The 24,539-nt window shown below is 50.5% G+C and overlaps 8 protein-coding genes across 8 annotated transcripts; 3 read left to right on the top strand and 5 right to left on the bottom strand.

Moving 5' to 3' along the window:
• Window positions 1-378: 378 nt before the first annotated feature.
• Window positions 379-3,733, bottom strand: N7443_004077 (uncharacterized protein; the record flags this gene model as incomplete). Its single annotated transcript, XM_056884133.1, has 5 exons — window positions 379-1,208; window positions 1,262-1,917; window positions 1,985-2,489; window positions 2,542-2,751; window positions 3,727-3,733. 5 exons carry the CDS (start codon window positions 3,731-3,733, stop codon window positions 379-381), a joined length of 2,208 nt encoding a protein of 735 aa, XP_056742411.1.
• A 703-nt stretch (window positions 3,734-4,436) lies between these two features.
• On the bottom strand, window positions 4,437-8,063 carry N7443_004076 (uncharacterized protein; the record flags this gene model as incomplete). The annotated part of the gene is made up of 1 exon (XM_056884132.1): window positions 4,437-8,063. The coding sequence occupies one exon, from the start codon at window positions 8,061-8,063 to the stop codon at window positions 4,437-4,439; it is 3,627 nt and encodes a 1,208-aa protein (XP_056742410.1).
• Window positions 8,064-9,660: 1,597 nt separating this feature from the next.
• On the top strand, window positions 9,661-11,835 carry N7443_004075 (FACT complex subunit POB3; the record flags this gene model as incomplete). The annotated part of the gene is made up of 5 exons (XM_056884131.1): window positions 9,661-10,137; window positions 10,197-10,717; window positions 10,768-11,007; window positions 11,061-11,426; window positions 11,481-11,835. 5 exons carry the CDS (start codon window positions 9,661-9,663, stop codon window positions 11,833-11,835), a joined length of 1,959 nt encoding a protein of 652 aa, XP_056742409.1.
• Window positions 11,836-12,666: 831 nt separating this feature from the next.
• aspB (septin AspB) lies at window positions 12,667-14,264 on the top strand (the record flags this gene model as incomplete). The annotated part of the gene is made up of 4 exons (XM_056884130.1): window positions 12,667-12,670; window positions 12,760-13,044; window positions 13,097-13,563; window positions 13,629-14,264. 4 exons carry the CDS (start codon window positions 12,667-12,669, stop codon window positions 14,262-14,264), a joined length of 1,392 nt encoding a protein of 463 aa, XP_056742408.1.
• Window positions 14,265-14,841: 577 nt separating this feature from the next.
• On the bottom strand, window positions 14,842-16,108 carry N7443_004073 (FAD/NAD(P)-binding domain-containing protein; the record flags this gene model as incomplete). The annotated part of the gene is made up of 4 exons (XM_056884129.1): window positions 14,842-15,213; window positions 15,296-15,676; window positions 15,725-15,999; window positions 16,063-16,108. 4 exons carry the CDS (start codon window positions 16,106-16,108, stop codon window positions 14,842-14,844), a joined length of 1,074 nt encoding a protein of 357 aa, XP_056742407.1.
• Window positions 16,109-16,542: 434 nt separating this feature from the next.
• Window positions 16,543-17,540, bottom strand: N7443_004072 (uncharacterized protein; the record flags this gene model as incomplete). The annotated part of the gene is made up of 2 exons (XM_056884128.1): window positions 16,543-17,408; window positions 17,453-17,540. The coding sequence occupies 2 exons, from the start codon at window positions 17,538-17,540 to the stop codon at window positions 16,543-16,545; spliced, it is 954 nt and encodes a 317-aa protein (XP_056742406.1).
• A 2,338-nt stretch (window positions 17,541-19,878) lies between these two features.
• Window positions 19,879-20,392, top strand: N7443_004071 (cupin domain-containing protein; the record flags this gene model as incomplete). The annotated part of the gene is made up of 2 exons (XM_056884127.1): window positions 19,879-20,172; window positions 20,237-20,392. The coding sequence occupies 2 exons, from the start codon at window positions 19,879-19,881 to the stop codon at window positions 20,390-20,392; spliced, it is 450 nt and encodes a 149-aa protein (XP_056742405.1).
• Window positions 20,393-23,616: 3,224 nt separating this feature from the next.
• Window positions 23,617-24,481, bottom strand: N7443_004070 (glutathione S-transferase family protein; the record flags this gene model as incomplete). Its single annotated transcript, XM_056884126.1, has 4 exons — window positions 23,617-23,975; window positions 24,042-24,156; window positions 24,219-24,372; window positions 24,429-24,481. The coding sequence occupies 4 exons, from the start codon at window positions 24,479-24,481 to the stop codon at window positions 23,617-23,619; spliced, it is 681 nt and encodes a 226-aa protein (XP_056742404.1).
• Window positions 24,482-24,539: the final 58 nt, after the last annotated feature.

The following is a 24,539-nucleotide window of genomic DNA, read 5'->3' as shown; positions in this document are numbered from 1 at the left end:
TCCTAGTGAATTATGCGAAATGCTGGGTATATCGTCGTCTCGTTACTGTTCCCGTTTGTGGATGCAATTTTTCGAAACCATTAGTGCCCGCTGTATGTAGGGTCTCTGCCACAGCCCTATCGTTGTTGTGTGGTCCTTTTACTGCTAAAGCGTTCGGTGCTTTCATGATGATGCCTGCCAATTGACCGGAGGCAAAGTCCCGTCCGATCGGATGACGGAGTTGCATCGAACATGTGAAAATGACGATCAAAGGCATGGACTGCGGGGGAAAGGTGGAAGTTGGCCTCCTTATAAGGCTAAGAAAGGCCCCAGAGATCCAGTGTGGACCTTCAGTGCTTAGCACTGGTTATCTTATCAACAAAGGACACGATTACCGGATCAGGTCACCGCCACCGAACGGATAAAGCTCTCATCCCAGCCCCATTCTTTGAGAAGCTGTTGCACTCGATACTCCGTGGCCCAGCCTAGGTCAGCTTCGACGGCTCGAAGAAGTCGAATTGCGACTCGTCGCTCGCGGGAATCGGTTACGCATTGCCCGCTGACGAAAAGCGGTTGCAGGGAGTGGACCCTTACGCTGCCGTCGGGCCGAGCTAGGGCGATTCCGAGAATCTCGCGGCTGTGGAAGCCAATGTCGGCTTCGATGGAGCGGTAAGATTGTAGTCGAAGAGTGATAGTGCTCCGTCGGCTGGTCGATTCGTGGGGTTTGTTGATGAGTAGCAGGATGCGGGCCATGTGGTAATGTTGCATCGTGGACGCGCACATAGGGATGCTATACCACACTTCTTGTAGCGTGGCTAAGTCTTTCGCCTCTTCAGCGGGCTGGAAATGAGACATTCGCGACGGTTCTATTCTCGCACATGGCTTGAAGGTGTTGGGGAGCCCGGTGTACCACGCGTCCAGCTCCGCTTCCAGCCGATACCATCGCTCTAGGAGGACCTGTTGCGTCACCCCTAGGGGTCCACTATCGACAGACCGGTTGACGTTCATATTAAGTCCGTCCCCGGAACTGACGAAATTCACAATCTTTGACAGAATCCAGATAAGGGCATTACAGATGAGATCCTCCTTCATGATGTCGTCGCCCTCGGGATATCCCGTGGCCGTGGTGTTGCTGGGTCGAATGAAACCCATGTTATCAAGCTGCAAGCCCGCCTCGTTCCACAGCACGATGTCGTCAGTGTTCAGCCTGGTGTGGCCCTCATTGATGACTGGCAATTGTCAGTACAGGCAAATGGAAAAGAAATAACCAGACAGCACTCACAAGCAGCCAAATAATCCTGCCGCGCAAAATTCCAAAAGGTAGCTTTTCGAGCCTTGGACAGACCCGACTTTCTGTACGAGTGATACGGACTGTGACTGTCTCCATCTGAGGAATTCTGCTCCATGGGCATAATCCCGACTTCGGCCACATCCAGCAGGGACTTGACGCCGCTCAGATGTCGATTCCATGCAGGACCGGTCGCATCCAGAAACTCATATATCGACAAGATGGCCGTCGCTGCCAAAACCTCATCCGAGTGTACCCCGTGCGAAAGCCGACTGTCCGAGACACGCCTCCGACGCTTGCGTGGATTCTCTGCATCGCTAATGAGCTCGGAAGCCTGCCATTGCCCGAAGGCTTCGGGGGTGCTCAACGGAGGTGGGCCCTCCGCGTCGGGTTGTAACTCCTTCATCAGCAGTTGGATAGCCTTCTCATAGTATTTGGCGCCGTGCCAGATAAAATCATCGTCCTTGTCAGGCCATACCTCCATGATAGCCTGGCGTGAACATACACCACCCATGGTCGCTTTGGCATTTTTAACACGGCCGAGTTGTTTTGCCGCGTATGCACAGGCTGCATATTTGAGAAGAGGATTTGACATGGCTCTGACTGGGACGTATGATGCAAAGTATGTGCCCAAGTCGAACAAGTCCATCCTGGAGAAGCTGTCAGCACGAGTCCAACGGGTCCAACGCCCGCCTAAGCAGATCCTTTGGTACATACCATAACCCTGGCCCTTCGGTATAATGCCGCAAGAGAAAAGCCACCTCAAAATCTGTCTCAGCATGGTCATGCACCTGATATGATACTCTCCTTGGTTGTGGGGCCGGTCTCGATGGAAGGGATGCACTCCTCTGGTCGGGTGTCCCCATGGTAGGGTCGAGGGGTGGTGACATGGAATGGGAAGGGTTCAGGAGGAAGTTGATGTTTGTGTTGTTGTTGCTGGAGAGAGACATGGATGGAGATGCGGGGGGAGGCATGGCGCTACTGCGCGATCGGTTCGGCGAAGGGTACGACATGCTATCGGAGATGGAGTGCTCCATGGGCGAGAAAGGGAAGCGATCGTGGGAAGCGACTGTTGATAAAGTATCGAGACCGTGTGATCCTGCGTCGCTGGCCCTCGAGTCACTGCCCCATATATTATTCCGCGACTGAACGAGCGCCTCTGCGCTAGATTCGGTGGCTTCGAGATCGTCGGCGTACGGATCGGAATTATCGACGAAGATAACTGCAGAGGCGTCAGTGCACAGTTCCAAAGCCAAGCAAGCCTCTGTACATACCGTGTTTGGGGATATCCAGCCATACGCTATCCTTGTCGAACGTGTTCTTGTACGAATAAAACCCCTTCAAATTTCCACGACCCTCGTGCGGCTGGGCCAAGTCTTCATTCATAGAGGCATTCTGCTGATGGCGAAATACAATGCCCTCACTGGGGCGACACTCTCGGCCGCCTTTGCGACATTGCGAGCACTGAGGTTTTTGCTCGTCGCCTATACGTGTTAGCCGGGAACGGGAGCGGCGCAGGGCGGGCACAAACATTTAAGCTTGCGAGTCCGACATGTCAAGCTGGGCTAAATTAGTAACAGTAACAATAGCGGTTTAGATGCAAGCCACCTACCAGCCAGTTCGGGAGCGCATGGCAAGGGCGTAGGCGCGACATGCGTGGGGGGAACCTGGGGTGGAAGAGAAACCTGGAGAGACTTGCGGGGAGGCACCTGACCGGGGAAGATTGGCAGATTCAGTTACTCTAATGGCCCCCACACGCTTGGACCATTCTCCTCCTCCGAACTGTCCGTGAGTCGCGACATCATGTATATTCATTTTGAATCTGTATGCGAGATCCGTCTGGGGTATTTTGGGGCTGGTGTTCGGCCTTGGAACCGACCTGGTCGGTCTTCCCTGCGGTGTCAACATGCGCGGCTCGGGACTCAGGGGAAAGGATCCACTTCTGAGCAAAAGAAGGCTGTGCTATAATTGATGCTCTTCCGGTCTCGATTTCAGACTCACGCACGGTAGCCACGATCTCCCTGATCTCTCGGTTCATAGGCTCTTGGCGACGCGCGCTTACCGCGTCTCCCCACTCATCCCGAGCCGGTGTGCAACGGAAGTATAGCCTGCGAGATGCTGCTCAAACAGACGGATTCTGGTCCAAGTGACATTTGGTGAGATAGCGGGGACCTTGTGTGAAGCGACGAATACATCTTCTCTCGTTGGCCCAGCTGGCGTCGCCAGCTCAGCTGGGGCACTGCTGCCACCCAACTCAGCTCGCAGGTGCCGTGGCTCACTGGGGCGACTGTAGCATGCACCATCTGAATGTAGCACTCTTGGCCGCTTTAGGAGACCGAAGCTCTCATGGATAGGGACTATTAATTAGGCCGTGAGCCATACTATAGACTCGCTGGCGTTGCAATGACTGTAGTGCAGGGTCAGCGGTCGTGGCATGCATCACCTGGGGGTGTACTTACTTGTCATGGCAGGTTGCGTCTCTCTCGAACAGCGGCACAGGGTTCTTCTATAAGCCACACATGTCTCGCCGATGTGACTGACAGCGTCGGTTCAGCCTATCTATATGAAAGAGGGTGACCTGGGTTTCCTACTTCTCTTTAGCACTATTTTCCAAATCACCAGCGCATCCCAAACGAACGATATTGAAGCTTCCAAGACAGACCTGGTGGTCAATGACGAGGCGAATCTCCGAAATGTAGCACCTAACCAGACAATATCATTGTGCCGACCCGAAGGACGGCATTCACGACCGTTTCAAGTTAGAACGGGCTACCCCGAATGATATCACACTGTTACGGCTCCATGTTAAGTAACGTTATTTCCAAGTCAAAGCGAAGAAATGACACAGGTAGATCGTTGTATTATCCACGTCCCCAGGACGTAATAACTAAGTTACATAAAGTGCCACGTAGATACTCAAATAGGCACAGGAGAGAGAGCATAAGGGAAAGCTCAGATAAGGGTGAAACAAGAGAGACAGCTGTCAAGACCAACATAATCACGAGCAAAAGCCGGCGCGACTTAAAAACATGCGCTAGCAAAATCAGACATTAAGGAGGGCGGGGTATAAGCAACGTTGCTTCCGATAAAGAAGTGAAAAAAACGCCGTTCTCAAAAAAGGGCTTAAGAGGGCGGAGGATATTTTGTGCAAGGTGAAAAGGTGGAGGCATTAGATGGTTGGGGCGGTGGGGTGCGTCGCGCCCAGGTGGCTGAAAAGGTACTGCGGTGGTACACGGGTCATGTCGGTTGGTCGGTCTGTTCCGAAGGTTTGTGGTGCCGCGGCGTAGCCTTGACGGCGGCGCTGGATCTTGTTCATGATTACGCCACAGGCGACGATCAGGAAGACTGTGCCTAGGGCGCAGCAGAATGCTACTAGAACGACAATACCGTTGGAGTGGTGGGGCGTTCCGCTGGCATACGGGTTCTGGTTCTCCGTGAACATTCGGGACATGCTGCCCGGTTTTCCGTTGTACTTGGACGAAAGGATGAAGGGAGTGACTGCAGTGCCGTTGTAGAGAGCCGCAGAAGCCATGCCGAAACCAGGAATAACGAGGTTGCCCATGATAAGCAGAGTCTGATCGTTCTTCAGGAGGGAAACGGCCGAGTGATCCTGGGCGAGAGGGAGAATCTCCATGCCGCGGATTTCTGTTCCCTTGGAGAATAGGTTACCAGGAGAGGCAAACTTGGAGCCCGCGTAGTTCAGGAGGAAGGCTGATCCGTTAGTCGCTGTGCCTGCGACCCAGAATTCTGACATGTCCTCGCTGGCAGGTGTGAATGCAGTGATGTTGCCAGGGATGAGCGAGGAAGATGCGCCGTCAAGGGCGGTCCAGGTCTCAGACTTGGTGCTGAATGTGGCGGCGACAGTCTTGTTGCCCGAGATTTCGAGATCACCCACAGCATACAAGGTGGTCGAGCTCGCCCAGGTGAGCGAAAGCACGGTACCACTGATTGTCACGCCAGGCCAAGAGTATGATTGCTCATTGGGGTCCCAAGCACAAACACTAGTGCAGGTAAGAGAGCCAGCAGTTTCAAAGTTTCCTCCAACATAGATGTCAGACGAACCGGGGCGCACGGCAATTGAGTTTACTGTGACATTGTCTCCATGGAGTGACCAAGGTTGGCTTTCCTGGAAAGTGTTTGTGGACAAATCGTAGGATACCAGGCCGCTCACACTGTCACCGCCAATGGTTCCCGTGACGAGACCACCAGCATAAAGGGTGTCATTGTGAACAACCATGGAGTAAAAGGTCGAGTTGCTATCTAGACCTTGGGGAAGACCAGTGATGGTCTGCTTGGTGCTGTTCAAGAAAGCAAGATTGTTGATAATGGATCCGTTGCTGGCGGTCGTGACGAACTGGCCACTAACAATGGTGAGGTTACGCCCAGACTCGGTATCGTAAACACCAGTGAATACACCAATGCTTGACGTGGTGTGGTTCAAGTTCATATCCAGAGGCACCAGGTTCAGATCATTGCCGTTCTGCAATGACACTGCACCTCCAGCGGAAATACCATCAGTAGCAAGGCTGCCAGCAAGGATGGAGGTATCGTTGTATGTGGCGACTGCGGACAGCTGACCAGCGAACTCCATCTGGGTATCATTGAGGCTCTGCAGCCAGGTATTCTGGGAAGGCACCCAGATGGCAAAGCCAGCCACGTAAATGGCGGGATTGTCACTGGTGGCACGGATCTGGTCGAAGTCACCGCTCACAGCATAGGTGGTCTCGTTGATCGCAGTAGAGACGTTCAACTCGATCGGGTATATCGTGTTAACCGGGCCATTCAGACCGTCACCCATGGCTGACCACTTCTTGGTAGAGTAGGAGTAAGAAGCCACATGGTAGAGGCCGCTGACACCACCGTCAGAGGTGCCGGTAAACTTGCCACCAACATACAGATAGCTGTCTGAGGTGACCATGGCTAGCACCTCCGCGTTCAAGCCACCGCTTGGCATAGCAGTGGCATTGCCATCGGTGATAGACATAACATTGTGAATACCCGAGTCGGAGAAGTTGCCAGCAACATAGATCACGCCATCGTGCTGCGCCAATTTGTTGATAGAAGCGCTGTCGCTAAGCGATGTACCAGCCTTGTTAATATCCGACTTGTCGAGGTTGGCAGTGCTCGTAGCTTTCGGGTTATAATCATATAATCCGTTCAGGCTGCCAGTCGTATTCGTCGTGTTGGATGCGGAGAGCAGTTCAAATCGAACCTTGGACGCAACAACGGTAATATCTCCCTGACCGACAATGGGCTGAAGGGTGACACGGGGGCGGAAAGAACTACTAGCAGCATCCACATATCCAGAGAACAAAGTGTCGTACTTGTCATAGTCGTTGCTCTGGTAGATAGTGGTCGGAGACGGTTGTGTGGCATCAGTGTCAGTGGCAACAACAGCTGTAACATTGACCATACCACGAGAATCACAAGTGTCGTCCGCTATACACCCGGGGGTGTACACAAGGATGGTGTAATTACCGGACTCCTTGACATCAGGCTCAAAGACAACGGATGTATCCGAGGCGGTGGAGTCTGTTACATTTGCAGTGAGGTATCCAGAGCCGACGGTCCAGGTGCCAGTGCTAGTCGACTTTGAGGGGTACTCAATGCCAGCGCAGGAGGGCTCATTGTAGTTATCAACGGCATAGGACATGATCTGATCTTGGAAGACTTCAATACCGTTCAAACCGGCACCTTCTCCGTACCAATCCAAAACCTCGATCTGGAAGCCCTTCATACCAACGGGATTCACCAAGGTGAAATCACGATATTTCTCGCTGGTGCTGCTGGAAAGGGGGCAAGACGAGTCGCAATGGATCTTGTTGCCGGAGGTGTCGGTGTAGGTCAAATTCATAATGCCGTCGTCGGGCAGAGCGCGGAACAAAAAGTCCTTGGTACCGCGGCCATCCAGATGAGTGTTGTAAAGGCGCACTTTTGTCGGGAAGAACGTGAAGCCAAGGTCGGCGCGCCAATATCCGGGAGCGTAGTCGTGAAGCAGGTAGGTCTTGCCCTTGCCCGCAACGCCGCTAGTCGAGCACACAATGTTTGTGGGATCCTCGTAACCGCTAAGAGAGGTTTTTGCGTCAGCCGTAATGGTCGCACTCGACAGATTGAGAATCTGCTTAGTGTTGTTGCTGCTAGAAGAAGTCGTGGTGATATTGCCGAGTCCAGTGAAAGATCCTCCAAAGATAATGTGGTCATTGTCATCTTTGATAATCGAAGCCACAGGTCCATTGAAGCCGTCGAAGGACAGATCAGTCCATCCATTGTCGGACGTCCAGACAGCGGCGTTTGAAGACGCCTCGCGTGAGAAGTCTCCACCAACGTAAACACGGTTTGTTGACTGGTCGCAAAGCACAGTCGACACCGAGCCATTGAGGCCCGATAAGGCGGTAATTTGACTGGAATTGGGGTTGAAGAGCGCAGCCCCCGGCGAATCGACTCCTCCGAGGCTGGTGAAGTTTCCAGCGACAAATATCCCTCCAAAAGTTCCGTCTTTCTTTGTGTAGGCACACATATCACGGATCTGCGCGTCGGCGGAGGTGAGGTTCGTAAGAATGCCATTTGGAAGCGGAGTTAAAATTGAGGAGCCCTTCCGCCGGGTGATCTCCGATTGTCCTTCATATTCGTAGAGCGATATACCGTCGAAGTCACCGGTAATGGTCACCCGGCCGAGGGAAGAGAGATCGAGGTCGGGAATGGAGATGGCGTCGAATGTTAAAGCGTGCACGGTCGGTAAGGCGAGTAAAGTCGCGAGGCCAGCCGTCGCTGGCCCAAACAATGAAGAAGCCCTCATTGTGGGTGCGACGACAGTTGAAAAGTGGTGGTCTCCAGGAGTAAGTTGAAGCGAAAGCGAAAGCGAAAGTGAGTGGAAAGGGTTAAGAATTCAGGAGGCAAGCCTCAACGCGTGGAAAAGGAAAGTAAGGAATGTGGCATAGAACAATCTAAAAGAAAAAGAATGGCGTATGCATGTCGAGACCGAAGCCTCTTTGCAATGAACGAATGACTGAAGTGGTTGGAGACAGAGCCAGAACACCTGGGAAAGGAGAAATGAAACGAGTCCAGAGTACCCAAATTACCCAAAATACAGAAATACGGCGGAAACATAAACCAAGCCACGCTTTGTCCCGCTACGCGACTGGGTCCACCCTTGCTTACCCCAATCATACCTGCGTTTCCTTCGTTTTATTATGGGTCTCGGGCCGTGGGTGATGCGATGCTATCGCCAAGTCATACCCATCCTGAATGTGGCAGGCTGTGCACGCAGATACCAGGGCCGGCATTCCTTCACCTGCTAGTGCCCGCGTCAGATGATCCAAGATTCATAGTCTTCCATAACTGCCGACTGTGACTTGAGACTAAATGGCCAATTACGTCGAAATGACGGTTGAACTCGAGTAGAATGAGGATCTACATCGGGTGTGCTTAGCCCCAGGCTCCCGAACTTGGGCTCCGAAGCACCCCTAGATTGATCCTAGTTAGACACGTCTCAGTCAATTGTGTCTAACGCTTATGCACCTACGATAAGCATCACTAACACAATATCCATTCTGAGCAATGTTCAGGCAGAGTCTGCCGATAACTGCGTGTAAACTCCGATACACAGTGGGCCGAAACACAAATCCCGCCCCGCGGGCTGCACTTAATTATAGAAAACTGGATTCTGTTTACGCAGTGCTCACGCACTTATCTGGGTCTGTCCGTGCAGGATAAGTGAGTCGGAAGTCCACAGAGATATGGGCCTCCAGGCATCATTATTCGCTTATCCGGTAGCGTATGGCTCCCTTTCGGTCGGTACGAAGTGCTGGTGCGGTAAACATCAAACATATCCCAAACCATCTAGTGGGGGATCAAACAATTAAATAACTTGAATTACGATCCAGGCATATATGAGTGTAGCTATGTAGTAGTTTTTAATAGCTGCCATCCCCTAAGCAGTTATAGGCAGCCCTGTAGGTCTGGGACGTCTATGACGGGGTCCATGGTTTTTGTGTAATTTTCCGGCTCGTCGGGATCCTGTAGTTGGCCGTTGAATGTTGAAATCAATCACATCACATCACAACTCAGGGGTGGAGATGATTTGTTCAAGTAGGTATGTTTAAAGCTTAAATGAAACGTTTCTGTACTAAGATATCGACGAGGCCTAGGACTAGTGATCCAAGTCCTCAAAAATTGAAGATTCAGCACAACGTGAATGAGGTTAATGGTGCTCCGGCAGATAAATATATAATATGCTGCTGCATCAATAGTAGCTTCGCACACCTCAAGAAAACACATTTTTGGCAATATTCTCTAAAGGAGAGGAAAAGCCGTATTAATGCAGAATTTTTTCTTAAAGCCATCTAAGTCCTTCAGGTATTAAGCACAACGTCTACTGCGGCAGTCGTGTCAACATGTATTCCTCAGGCACCAATCTAAACCCAAACGGGTTGAAGTGGCAGACTCCCTGCAGCGCGCCGCAACGCGACCCTCCGAGAAATCTGAAAGCTATCCAACGCACTTCCCTTTCTCATCAATCCCCAACTCACCGGTCACATTCCAAATTCTTTAATTTCTTTGACACGGTCGGAATATCTTTGAGAGCTTCTCCATCATGTGAGCCCCTCTGGGCGATCCTGCTTGTCTCGCCTTCTAACTTCTTTCATAGGGAGAGCTTCGACAACGTGTACCTGGACCTGTTAAAGCAGCCCGGCAAATGCAAGCTGGCTGAGAGCGGTCTGGGATGGCGCCCATCTGGAGGCGGGGACACTTTCACTCTGGATAGTAGCAATATTGGTGGTGCCCAGTGGAGTCGCGCCGCGAAAGGCTTCGAGCTGAGAATCCTGTCGCGATCCTCGGGTGTCATCCAGCTGGATGGATTTGACCAAGAGGTATGTGCAGAGCCTCTTTTACAATGCGCGGATGATTGGCTAACGACCTGCGCGCCTAGGATTTCGAACGGTTGAGCAAGGCTTTCAAAATCTGGTACGGCATCAACGTGGAGACCCGCGAACACGCCCTTCGAGGATGGAACTGGGGCAAGGCAGAATTCACCAAGGCCGAGTTGTCCTTTAATGTGCAGAACCGACCTGCTTTCGAAGTCCCCTACTCCGAAATTTCCAATACCAATCTGGCTGGAAAGAACGAGGTCGCGGTGGAGTTCGCGCTCTCTGCCACCGATGCGAACGGTAATGGCCAGCCGGCTGGCAGCACAAAGAACCGGGGTCGCAAGGCTGCTGCAGGAGCTGATGAACTCGTGGAAATGCGCTTCTACATTCCAGGAACAGCTGTCAAGAAGGAGAAGGCCGAGGGTGCCGAGGGCGCTGAAGGCGAGGAGGACAACGACGAAGAGGTGGAGGAGCAAAATGCTGCCAACCTCTTCTACGAAACTCTGATGGACAAGGCTGAGATTGGCGAGGTGGCTGGCGACACCTTTGCTACGTTCTTGGACGTTCTTCACCTTACACCCAGGTTCGTCATATGTGCTCTCTGTTACAAGTCCAGTACTGACCTTCATGCAGAGGTCGTTTCGATATCGACATGTACGAATCGTCCTTCCGTCTTCGTGGCAAAACCTACGACTACAAGATTCAATATTCTGCCCTCAAAAAGTTCTTCTTGCTTCCTAAGCCCGACGATACCCACACACTCATTGTCTTGGGTTTGGACCCTCCGCTGCGTCAGGGTCAGACCCGATACCCCTTCCTGGTTATGCAGCTGAAGCTGGACGAGGAGATCAGCCTCGAGCTGAACATGACGGAGTCAGTTTCTCGCTCGACGATCACATTGAATGTATCGACTGACACTACTATAGGGACCTCCTGCAATCCCAATACAAGGATAAGCTGCAACCACACTACGAAGAACCGATTCACCAGGTGGTAACCAAGATATTCCGGGGCTTGTCCGGCAAGAAGGTTATCATGCCCTCCAAGGACTTTACCAGCCACCATGGTCACCACGGGGTTAAGTGCTCCATCAAGGCCAACGAAGGTTTGCTTTACTTCTTGGATAAGAGCCTTATGTTCGTACCCAAACCCGCGACCTACATCCAGATGGAGAACGTTGCCGTGGTCACAATGTCGCGTGTCGGAGGTGCTGTGTCTGCCAGCCGGACATTTGATATCACTGTCAGCCTGAAGGCAGGTCTCGGCGAGCACCAGTTCAGCAACATCAACCGGTAAGAAGTCCCGATTTATTTTATCGTCCCTACATCTGCTGACTTGAGCTATAGTGAGGAGCAACAACCCTTGGAGGACTTCTTCAAGGCCAAGGGTATTCGCATTAAGAATGAGATGGCCGAGGATGCCTCGAATCTTCTCAAGGCCGCTCTTAACAATGAAGATTTGATGGAATCCAGTGACGAGGAGGGCGCCCGCGCGGACCGTGGCTCGGCTGATGAAGATGACGAGTCACCCGATGAGGACTTCCACGCCGACTCTGACTCGGACGTTGCCGAGGAATTCGATTCGGATCACGAGAGCAGCGGCAGTGGCAGTGATGCGGAGATGGGCGATGCCTCGGATGGCGGAGGTGGCAATGATGCGGAGGAGGAGCGGCCGAAGAAGAAGACCAAGGTCGGAAAATAGATGTACAGCTATTCCTGAATACCTCTGATCACGGCGTTGATAATAAGTCTCATTCACAAGCATTGACCATTACAAAAGTACGAAGTTAACGGCTGTATACAACTGGCTCCACCGGGTGGAGCTCACGTGAGCACCCCGTAACCCCTGATCCAAGGAGTCGCGAAATGGAGAACTGGTGCGATCAACGCTACACAGGTTACAAACTACCTTGGAGTCGGGTCATTTTCGATGAGATTATCTTTCCGGAGACCGATTTAAGCTTCAATGGCTGGCCGGGCCCAGGTCCCTTACCGAGAGTATTGGATAGCTGTAGATGTTGACACCTATACGGATTAGAGGACCCAGGAGATCGGACACGACCAGTAGCAATTGATAGCCAAATAACATGCACGGCCAAATAATCCGCGTGAAAGACGCACAGTTGATGTATCGAGACCGGGACATGTTGTTCACGCGGGTCGATCCAAACCCACCTCAGAATAGCTGGGAACCTCGACTTCCCCCTTTCTTTCCCAGACTGGCCATCCTCCTCCCTCTTCCTTTTCCCGACCACCTCTCTTTTCTTCTCTTTTGTGTTTCTGAAACGTGTTTGACACCTTCACTCGTTCGCTTCTCTCTGGTGCTTCTCCCACCCCCTTTTTTTGACGCTTTGTCCAGGTATGAAGGCCCACGCATTTCTTGATCATCACTTACCCCCCGAATTTTTTTTTCTGTTCGCCTTGGAGACCCCACTCTAGAAGGCGAAGTTGCTAATGGTCTGATCGAAATTCAGGAGATCTATCTGTGCCGTCGTTACTCGTCCTCCGTGCCCTCCCAAACAAGACTTTCGCCATGTGTAAGCTGTCCCTCGGATCGAATTCGTGCCCGAACGTCCGGAAATCACGTCCGACATCTTTTGAATCGAAAGACTGATTAATTTTCTAGCTTCACCGTCAGCGAACGGTTCCCCCGTCGTGTCCCGCGACGAATCTGCTACTCCCACCCCCAGTGGTAAGGAGTCTCCTTTCGTGGAGCGCAGCAACCCCATGGGCTCCGGAGCCGCCCAAACGGTCAGCTCCCGCGACCCCAAGGCCGTGGCCCTGGCCGCTTCCGATATGAAGAACGTCGTCCGCCGCAAGCTCACCGGCTATGTTGGTTTCGCCAACTTGCCCAACCAGTGGCACCGCAAGAGTGTCCGCAAGGGTTTCAACTTCAATGTCATGGTTGTCGGTATGTATAAGACTCAATGGCTCGCATTAGCAGAGCTGATAGCCTGTTCCAGGTGAATCCGGCCTCGGAAAGTCGACCCTTGTCAACACCCTGTTCAACACCTCCCTCTACCCCCCGAAGGAGCGCACCGGCCCCAACGCCGATATTATCCCCAAGACCGTGTCGATCCAGTCCACCAGCGCCGATATCGAGGAGAACGGTGTCCGTCTCCGCCTGAGCGTTATTGATACCCCCGGATTCGGTGACTTTGTGAACAACGACGACTCGTGGCGCCCTATTGTCGAGAACATCGAGCAGCGTTTCGACACCTACCTCGAGGCTGAGAACAAGGTCAACCGTAGCAACATCGTCGACAACCGCATTCACGCCTGTGTCTACTTCATCCAGCCCACCGGCCACTCCCTGAAGCCTTTGGACATCGAGGTTATGCGCCGCCTGCACACCAAGGTCAACCTAATCCCCGTTATCGCCAAGTCCGATACCCTGACCGACGAGGAGATCGTCCTGTTCAAGGAGCGCGTATGTTGAACCCATTGTTTTTCCAAGAAATCACCGTGAGTGGCATTCTAATGGTTACCTTATAGATCCTCGCCGATATCTCCCACCACTCCATTCAGATCTTCGAGGGACCCCGTTACGAGCTTGATGACGAGGAGACCATTGCCGAGAACCAGGAGATCATGTCCAAGGTGCCGTTTGCTGTTGTCGGTGCTAACGCCGAGGTCAGCGCCGCCGATGGCCGTCGCGTCCGTGGCCGTAGCTACCCCTGGGGTACCATCGAGGTCGACAACGAGGAGCACTGCGACTTCGTTAAGCTGCGCCAGATGCTTATCCGCACCCACATGGAGGAGCTCAAGGAGCACACCAACAACTTCCTGTACGAGAATTACCGCTCAGACAAGCTCACCCAGATGGGTGTTGCCCAGGACCCCAGCGTGTTCAAGGAGGTCAACCCTGCCGTCAAGCAGGAGGAAGAGCGTACCCTACACGAGCAGAAGCTGTCAAAGATGGAAGCCGAGATGAAGATGGTCTTCCAGCAGAAGGTCTCCGAGAAGGAAAGCAAGCTCAAGCAGAGCGAAGACGAACTCTACGCCCGACATCGCGAGATGAAGGATCAGCTCGACCGGCAGCGCCAGGAGCTGGAAGAAAAGAAGAACCGCCTTGAGAGCGGACGCCCAATCGAAGAAAAGGGCAAGCGCAAGGGTTTCTCCCTTCGCTAAGAAGAATTCTTCCTGTGCCGTTGACGGCTGAAACCCATCACCACTCGCGCTCACTTCCCACATTTTCCTTAACCTGTCTCAATCCCACACTCCCTTACTCCCCTAACGCAGTTTTGTGTTGTTTTTCTTCCCTTTTACTTCCGCTGGATGGGCCCACGCATCGCAAAAAGAATGGTTTTGATAATACGATCCGTTGCGGGTCGGCTCTGGGACCTTTTTACCCTTCTTGTGATGTACTTTTTGCTACGCCATATCTTGTTCTTGTCCGCTTTCTGTGTGCCCTATTACCCGCTCATTTCGTTAATTTTTCCCTAGTTCTGGGGCATGTGGTTTATGCCGCTTACCTATACGTTAGTCAATTGCAGCGCTTCGGCAATTCCTTATTCTCAATGTTTGTACGGGTAAATTGGTGAAAGCTGGGGTAGATGTAGACTGTAGCCCGGAGATAACTGTCCAGTTTAAAAAGAGGGCAGATCTACTCGAACCCAATGATCAGAAACGAAGTCACATTTCACAAGTCTATCTCCAAAATCCCCTCTATAGTTACCCCTAGACTTAGTACCTCGAGAAAATGAATTCACAACTTGGACCCCTCAACCCGTCTTCCACTCTCATCAAACTCAATCTTCTTTCCAGTAATCAACGACTCCTGCAATGCACACCCAATAGCAACAGCCTTGACCGCCGACTCCAGCTGCAAAGGCGCCGGCGTGTTATCCAAACAACAAGCCGTAAACTCATTCGCCTCTGTAATAAAGGCCTCTCTGAACCGCCCATAGTAATCCGCCGGGATCTCACGTCTGATACCACTTGGCTCGTACAGATTGACCAGATTCAGTTGCGGCTGTGTGTTAATTGCGATCTTGCCCTCCGTTCCAAAGATCTCAGTGCAATCTTCTTGGCCTGCTGCCATCATGCGTGAGCAGTAGAGTTGGGCAATTTTTCCGCCCTATTTATCTATTAGTTCCCAACCTTTCTATCCCAAGTCCAAAATGACATGATTATAAGGGGGAAAAAAAACAAAAACTCACATAAAACTCAATAATCCCCAACGCATTGTCCCGATCATTGTGCTTCCTCAAATCAGGCTGCACAGCTGTAATCCCAACAGCCGTGACACTCTTTATCTTACTATCTTCGCCAAAGAACCATAGCGCCAAATCGATATCGTGAATCGAGCAATCCACGAATATCCCGCCCGAGAACTCCGCGTACGCGACGAAGAAGCCGCTAGGATCGAGCTTGTCGCAGGTCTGTGAGCGGAAGACGGAGGGCGTTCCGATGCTGCCGGTTACCATGCGGTTGTGCGCGTCGCGGTAGCTTGCGTCGAACCTTCTCGAGAACCCACAGATAACTTTCTGGAGCGGGTGGGACTCTAGAGAGGTTTTGTAGGCATTGACGACAGATTGGGACTATGGTATGTTAGACGTGAGTTTTTTTAAAGGGGATGGGGGACGTACGATCTCGGGACTCGTGCTGATGGGCTTTTCACAGAGGACGTGCAGGCCTAGCTCGATTGCTTTGATGGCTTGTTCGGCGTGCACGGTTGTGGCGCTAGCGACGACAACGGCTTGCAGGGTTTCCTCTTCGGCAAGCATCAGGTCATAGTCGGTGTAGGTGCGGACGCCGGGGAACTCCTTTGCTGCGGCGTTTAGTTCGGCCTGGACGGGGGAACAGACGGCGATGAGCTCGGCGCGGGGAGTAAGAGTTGCGAAGTGGCGGGCATGGCGCATGCCTGAATAATGCGTTAGATAGGTCTGAAAGTTCTCATGGATAAGAAAGCTAGGACGGTGTTTACCCATGCGTCCGATGCCTGCAACCGCCACTTGGAGCTTTTCGGACATTTTGGTGTTGTTAGAGTGGAATTGGAGGGGAACTGGTTGAGATGGAGTGTGAGTTTTCAATTGCCATGATGGATTGGAAGGTGGGTTGGGTTATATAGCTGGGTTTTCGAAGATGTCTGCGTTGTCTATCGGCGAGATATCCTCGATGTAGTAATTTGCAGATGACTGGAAGAAGTAAGCAACCGGCGACACTTACTCTTTGTGCGCAGCTCCACTTCCCCGCACTTGCGCCCCCACGATTGGCGATGTTTAGCTGCAAGCTACACATGAGGAGATAGCATGTGCTGTCGTAGATCGGCTTTGCTGGCTCCAAAAGCATTCGACCATCTACAGTTTCGAGAAAAGGTAGATCTTCCCGCGGTGGAGCTTAAAATTCAGGACGAGACGTGGACCGTGGCGTATAGGATAAATCAATTATAGCTCACTGTCATTATTTACTCTGATGCATCATATGCACTCCACCCCCAAGCTCCCTTTAAGAGGTCCTGCGTACTAGTCGTAGGATACGCATGCTCAGCCTCTAGCTTACTCAACACACCCAGAAGCGCCTCCTGTTCAATTCGATCCGTGAACCGATCTCCACACATCCCAATCGCAACAAACGCAATCACCAGTCCAGGCGGACTATGTTGATTAGAAAGCGCAATCCCACATAGTCGCAATACAATCTTCTGGACCTTGCGATCAACCTCCCGCATCGCCGTCCTCTGACCTGGCCCCAAACGTGGAAGCTTGGGATTATAAACCGTAAGCAGAATCCTTGCCAGTTCCAGAAACTGCAATCCCGCTACATGACAGTTATTAAGATACCACAATTCCGGAAAAACCTTTCCACGAGCCCGATCCGGTTCCCTTGCGTAGATGGGCTTGAAATTCGGCGGCCCAAGTTTCTCCCACAGCGTCTCGAACGCAACAAGCTCGTCATATCGAGTAACCTTCATTTCGGCCATTGGTGTAGGATGAAGACCACCCATACTTGGAGCAAATTGGATCTGCCCACTCCGAGATGTTTCCTCGTCGGATCCGAAACAATATTGTAGGACATCTGCGCAGTGAATGACAAGTCGGTCGGCCCAGACATAGTCGTCGGCTGGTTCAAAGGATCGATAGGGCTCACAGGGGCCCAAGGGGAGGCGGAAAGTACGTTGTTTGCTGAATGCTGTTACGATTTCTTGGCGGAGGGCGATCCAGTAGGCTGCGTGGCGAAGACCGGAGCCTGATACTGCAGTGGTTGCTTGAGCGTCCAGGAATATCTTTATCCCTCGAAGGGCGTTGCCAATGTCTTCACCCATTGGGGGAACTAAGGAGTGTTAGGGAGAGCTGGGTGGGGAGGGCAAGACTGACGGTCTACTTCTTCATAGAAGCGTAGGATCACAGCTGCGGCTAGTAGGTTCTCGTCTTGAGCTTCGCGAAAATGGTCGGATAGTGACATGAAGTGTGTAATGCATTGATTGTGGTAGTGGATTGCGGTCTCTGAGGTTAGGTTTGGGAGGTCTTTGTCTCCGTAGCGTACTTGATTGCCATGCGAGTGCTTTTTGATTCGACTTAGGTGTCTTGCAGATGCAGTGTAGATGGCGTTGAGTAGAGGTGGACATGTTAGAGCTCGAAGTGGTACTGTACAGGCAAAGTGTCTCTCTCCATCGCATATATCGAACTTTTTGATGTTAGAGAATATAGCCATGCCAGAACCCGAAACACTTACCCATGGAGCGAGCTGTACGATGAAATGTCTCATTAAACAGGCTTCAAGGTCATTGAAAGTTGCTAAGCCATGTTCGAGATTAGAAGGAAAGTCTCCCGACCCAGGCGACGCCTGACTGCTGTGAGAAAAGCCCGGCGAGGCAGATGGGACAAATGAATGGTCTCGTGGGGGTAGCTGCAGGTTATACGGCAAATACTTAGTCGAATCGCTAGCGGGCCGAGGTGAGGGAAGAAAACTTTCGGAGGAATGAGGCCCGACTGTATCACTAATTATAGATGACTCGGTGAAAGCCTGTTGGCTGATGGATGTCGTACTTCGGCGCCTCTCTGAAGTCAGGGCTGGCGATGAAGGTGCATTGCAGCCCCAATCCACGGAATAGTGCTGGGCTATGTCGCCCGTTTCATCGACGTACTTATATGTAACTGCGGATCGTGTGAGTAGATAGAACTTGTACTTCTTGACACCGATGGTAGTGATAATGCGATGTATGCAAAATGCCGTGTGGAGAGGAGCAAGTCACGCACCACGGCCGATGGGCAACCAGGGCTGATCATCTGCGAAATCATAATGGGCGCTCGCACTGGAGCCATGACGAAAACCCGATGGAACACCCTGCCAGATGCATGATGACTCTGTTCGCTTGCATCGGTGGCATTTCGGCTTCTGCCCGTCACCTGAATCTCGGTTAGTCTTTGGTCCCGGGACCGAGCCTAAAATCCACTAACATTTTACATGTCGGCCTGTGGATATGATCAGTTAATGATCATCGCACTTCGGAATATGCAACTTACTACGGCATTCCTGGCTTTACACTCAATGCGTTAGTGATTGGCGCGGGTGAACGGTGGGGCACTTACCAAGGAACAGCCTTGTTTCGCATGTTGCTAGGCCGTATGATGCTTGATCGAGTTACTATGAGATGAGAAAGGAAGTAAAGGAAAAGGAAAGACGGCAAGAGTGACAGATAATGGAAGGTGTCGGCGGGCATCTCCACATGGGTGAATGCGGGGTACAAAATCTGGGGGTTTACCGCGCCATTTTTTGCTTCATAGTAGGCGCCGTGGGGCGAGCTACTTTACTTGAGGTGCAAATACTGTCTATGTATGATATAAATGATGACGAGAGCTGAGGGTCATTGCATGGCTTGTCATTTAAACTCCCCCCTCAGCGCTGATCCTTGTACTGTGACCCATAGAGCACTATTTGCTGTTATGAGGCATCTCCAGTTATCGTGAGCAACAACAGTCGCAAGTCCTCTCTCCATTTGATTTTATCAAACATGTCGAGGCACCTAGCGCGGAATGGCTGGAGTATGCGTGGTTTTAGTCAAACATGCTCATGAGGCACAAGCGCGGGGAGATAGCGTGGGGGTTGAAGACGTGTAGGTGGGAAGCTTTTCAGAAGTACGAAAATGTTAAATTTGAAGAGCCCAACTTTTGAAGTTATATAAGAAGCTATCCTCGTCACTAGGCTCCCGCTACTTTGGAGCTGACCTGGTTGGCCCTCAGGAACACTTTTAAGTGACTATTTTACAGATCCGAACCCTCTTAAAGTCTAGCGGTGTAGGAGTTGGTAGGGCTGCGAGTACTGCAGACAGGCACGACCGCGGAAGTATACCCGACCCAATAGCTCACATCTTCAGTAAAATTCGAAAACAGATCCCCACCTCCGAAAACTCATGCTTCGTTTCTCATCCACGCTATTCTATATCAGGTTGTGTGTAAAAATAAACACTGTCTAGCCGTATTTCGATATTGGCCCAGTCATTGTAAATTACCGTATTACTTTAACCTATGAACTCTAGTTCGGCTGAAAGAAAAACAGTATTCACTGTAAATTACCGGACTACTCGGCGGAAAGTTCTAAGGGGTCGGGCAGATCTGATCAACCTTATTGAGCCTCGTTTAAACTGAGCAAGTGAAGTTGCTGACAGCCGACCACGTCACAACCTTCTAGACACTATAATCGCAAACGTCTTACTCACGCGCGTCAATCTTATAAGCACCCCAACCCCGCTCTCTCTCTTCTCCTCTCTCTGTCTTTTCTCTCCCAGCCATAAGTACTCAGAATGTCAAATTTTCATTCTGCACAAGAGGTTATTGAGGCCTTGAACCTATCTCCACATCCAGAAAAGGGCTACTATATCGAGACCTTCCGTGACGGCGACTCATCAGACGCCCGCCCCCACAGCACCTGTATTTACTATCTTCTTGAGGGTGAAGCTGGCCTCTCAACATGGCATCGTGTTCTCGATGCCGCTGAGACATGGCATTACTACGCCGGTGCCCCTATGCAACTTCAACTATCATGGGATGATGGAAAACCCAATCGGAACATTACTCTAGGGATTGATTTTGCGAAAGTAAGCATGATCCATCGCCCGAATCGCGGTCGCTTGAAACACATGCTAAATTTGATCGATCTAGGGCCAGCGCCCGCAGGCTATTGTGAAGCGTGGAGAATGGCAGCATGCAAGAAGCTTGGGTGATTGGACTCTCGTGGGGTGTACGGTGGCACCAGCCTTCCTTTTCGAGTCATTTGAGATGGCTCAGGCGGGGTGGGAGCCCCGGCTGACTTTCTAACGTTATCGAATACGAGTCTTATCCTGTCTCATACCAAGATAGGGCTGGGGCCGATTGCTTAACATTCTAGTGTCAGGTCAGAAGTAATAAGTGGCTATTCGCTGTCTGTTCTATGGTTAATTACTCCTTTTCCCGATTGTCTCCCACATAGGCAGTTTACTAAGAATACAGTCGAGATTCAGATATCATAGTGGTTCCAAGACCCACATCCAATGGGCTTGTGGTTTAGTGGTATAATACTCCCTTAGCATGGGAGTGGTCCGGGGTTCGATTCCCCGCGAGTCCAACTTTTTGCATCGTGAATTTTGTCCCTCGAAAATAAAGCGTGTATTATTTTGGTCAAATTTGCACGAATAAAATTACCCATAAATTGAGCCCGCATCAACACTTTCCTCTGGGAATGATCTATTCGTCCGATCTGCTCCAATTTTTGTCAATCTGTTTGAACAGCTGTGCCGGAATACGCATCCTTTATAAAAGAAATCAAGTGATCAACTCGTTTTTTTCCAAATTCATTGGAATACTTACACAAAGCTTGACAACAACAGAAATTCCTGGAGAGAAATTGTGATTTTCCTAGTCTTGATAGTCTCAAGACAGTCTTGCCATGATGGATTGATTGGAAGGTGGGTTGGGGGCTTGGCCCAGAATAGATGGCAGTGATGCCTGCCATGGTTGGATTAAATGTGCTATTAGTAATGTATGGTTTCTTGGGGGCATAATGGATGATGGAGATGATATGCTAGCCTCTTGGGAGAAAATCATGGAAGACGAGGATAGCTGCGGTGTCTATGGCGCACTCTAATCTCATTTTATATATGCTATTGATAGCACGTGTCTAAGATCTACGGATCAAATACATTACGTCTCGAAATTGGTGTCAACACCTACACTCTTCGATTGTTTCTCGAACCCTAATTGCCAAGACGCACCAGTATGGAGGAGGGTTTCCAGAGGACCCCTGTCAATGAGGCTTGTATTGGCTTTTACACTTAGCGATTACGACACAGAATGGAATGTATTCACTAGTAATATCAATAAATTTGACACCTCGATGGACGTAAAAGGACCTGACCGAGGCGCAAGCTCTTGCCAGGCTCGTAGGTCTGGGACTTTGTCAAGATCCAGTCTTTGGTTGTCTTTGGGGATAACATGGCGTTAAGAGTACTAACAACTTTCTGCCGTGAACATATAGCGATTTTCGCTTGATTCAGTGGACTGAAAGCCTTCAAAAGCGCGGCGGCACTGGTGGGATCTCTAGCTGACTCTAACAACCATATCTTACCCATACAGTAATAAGACATGGCGTCATGTAATTAACAAGGTAATCGACTGTATGTTTCACTACACAGAAATACTAGTATCTCGGGGCTATTCTTGATATAGTTTAGTATATCTTGACATCGGGGTTTGAGAAAGACTTAGAGAGCATATGTGGTGACACCAGTTTCGAGACGTACTGTACATTATGGTGCTCTCAAAGTATGTAGACAATCTTGGGGCGTCGTAGTGGTTGGTTTTATCACCCGGCTTACGCTAGACCAGTTCCAGGATCTACTGGAGAGTTCCCAGTCAGAGAGTACCCTCCGGTAATCTATCTCGCGGATTGTGTCGCATTCCAGGGAGAGGCTTGGTAAGTATCGCTAGTGACTCGCTCGTCAAGGCACTAGTGAAGTAGCGACCTTACGACTGAATCATTACTATCCGATCAAAGTATATTAAGCGAGGCAGCACATGCCTACGTAATTCTTTGCAGTTTATGATTATTGGAATAACAATGCCTGAAGAGTTGAATATCTTCCACGACGAATCATGGTGTGAACCATGGCGATCATCCGAGTTTCCACCGGGAGAGACTCCGCTCGAGAGAAGGCAGCGATTCAACAAAAAGCCAGGATGGTCAAAGGGTTGGAACGGTTGGATTCCTAGATTCTTCCAAACGCAGGCTAGAATGACTGGATGTTGGCCGTGGGGCTATGTCATCTATCGTACGACCTTTACGGATATATCTAATCAAGACTGGGCGGCTACGATCGAGATACTTGATCGAAACTGTTACGCCGTAATGGACCGATCCAGAGACTCAAAAGAAGAATTCGAATTCCAACCTAATTTTATTGAACTTGTCCGTGAGGGGCATCGAAATGTTATTGTTCAAGATCCTAGCTTAGAAGGAGCCTCGGCAGAAGTTATTCGCAAACGACATATTCAATGGGTCAAAAAGCGGGGGTTTATTCTTGGACCTGGTAATCCTCGGTTTGACTATTGCATTATGTTGGATGCCCGCTCTATACGCTCGATTCTAGCAAGCACGGAGCCAGATAAACCTGGCATGGTCGGATACGTTAACGTGATTGACTGCGACTTTCAGTATAATCCCAACGACCCCGAAAACTAATGTTCAGAGCACTATGATGGATCGGTCAGAGTCTGTCTGAAATCGCTCTTTCAGTTCGCTCTATCTTGTGAAGATCTTAGGACCGGAGAGCAGGCATGGGGAGACTGGGGAATGGAATGCCCTGGTAGAGTGATCTACACAGACGGATATTGTTCAGCAGTTGAGGAAGAGAAGGTCTTCCTTTGTCCATCCGATTATAATCTTTGCTTCGTTTTACGCTATTCTGACTGGCCGAGGAAAGGAAATATCACCGAGTCTCAGTATAAGGAGCACCTCGAATCCATCACTAAGGACAGTCAAACTAATTAGTCTGTCTTCAATGGGGTATTTACCATAAAAAACTAAAAAAACCTGGTTCGTTCCCAGAAAACAGGATTTTAGCTTGATAATCCTTAAATTTATATGAAGTAATGATGGCTAGTCCAGAGTATTATTAAAAATATTATTATAATATAGAAATTCTATTAATCTCTCTAATAGTTTAGTAATAACTAGTCTCGCTAGAAATGAATAGTAATAAATAGTATTAAACGTATATATCTATTCAAGGTCCCCGAGGTGACGAGGTAGGTTTTTTTAGGCGGTCCTGAAAATTTAGGCTATAAATCCTAGGAATTACTAGAAACTGGAGAAAATGGTGACGGGGTGGAAATATTATCGATAAGGTATAACCAATAAGGCCTAAATTACCACGATTTTACTATGCCTTTACTATAAATTACTAGTAAATTACTTGAGGTGACGGGGTGGGTTGCTCACCCCGTCACCCCGTGTCCGAAACGCCTTGTCAAAATCAATAATTAATCACCATAACCATCTGCTCTATCTACCTCAACCCATGCGCAACCCGGGCCTCAGCAATAAGAGCCATGCACCTGGCCACCTTTTCTCTTCCTTTCAACGACTTCATCCACGCAGTGTACCTGGGATAATCCTCTTCCAGCTTATCCGCCTTGTTCAATTCCTGCAACAGGCCTTCACCGACACCATTCCAAGTAATGAAAGACAAATCAGCATAAGTACACTTGTCGCCGACCAGCCAGCCTGTGCCGTTTCGAGCCAAGCCTTCCTCTAGGACCCCGATCACTCGGATGACCTCATTGACATATCGCTCGGTAGCCGAGGGGAGTTTCTCGGGGTGGAAGCGAGCGAACCAGGTTGCCTGGCCGTAATAGGGACCTTGGCCTTTGCGTAGGGTTAGTATTTATGTCATAGCTTGCTCAAACTTTGAGAAGACAAGTCACTACTCACCGGAGGCTTGGAAGGCCAGCCATTGCTGGGTCAGGTATCTCTCAGGAAGCTGGTTATAGGATAGCTTGCCTTCCTTGTCGTACTGCTCAATTAGATAGAGAATGATTGCAGCGCTCTATTAACAGTTTCTTATTAGCATTTGGTGTCTTGAAAGGGACAGTTAAACAGAATCATTACCTCCCAGAGAAGGATTCCAGTATTTGGATCCTTGATGGTAGGTAAGCGTCCGTTGGGGGTGACCTCGAGGTACTCGGGCTTCTTGACATCGGAAAATTCGACCAGTCTGAGCTCATAAGGAAGAGCTAGCTCTTCGAGCAATATGATTACTTTCCTTCACAAAACTTCAGCGCTTTTTTCTTGTTATCGTCTCTGAAAGAACGTGCTTACCATGGGTTAGGACCACCCCAGTGACCCCAGATCTTGATCGGTTGAAGAGACATTCTAGACTGAGAGTGAGAAGCTTGGAACTTCGAAATGTTATTGTGCTGAAGGTGTTCT

This window comes from Penicillium atrosanguineum (genome assembly GCF_028827265.1).
Source record: "Penicillium atrosanguineum strain IBT 20685 chromosome Unknown utg000003l_segment0_segment0, whole genome shotgun sequence".
NCBI classification, from domain to species: domain Eukaryota; kingdom Fungi; phylum Ascomycota; class Eurotiomycetes; order Eurotiales; family Aspergillaceae; genus Penicillium; species Penicillium atrosanguineum.
Note: the sequence above shows the minus strand (reverse complement) of the source record. Positions and strands in the feature narration are given on the sequence as shown.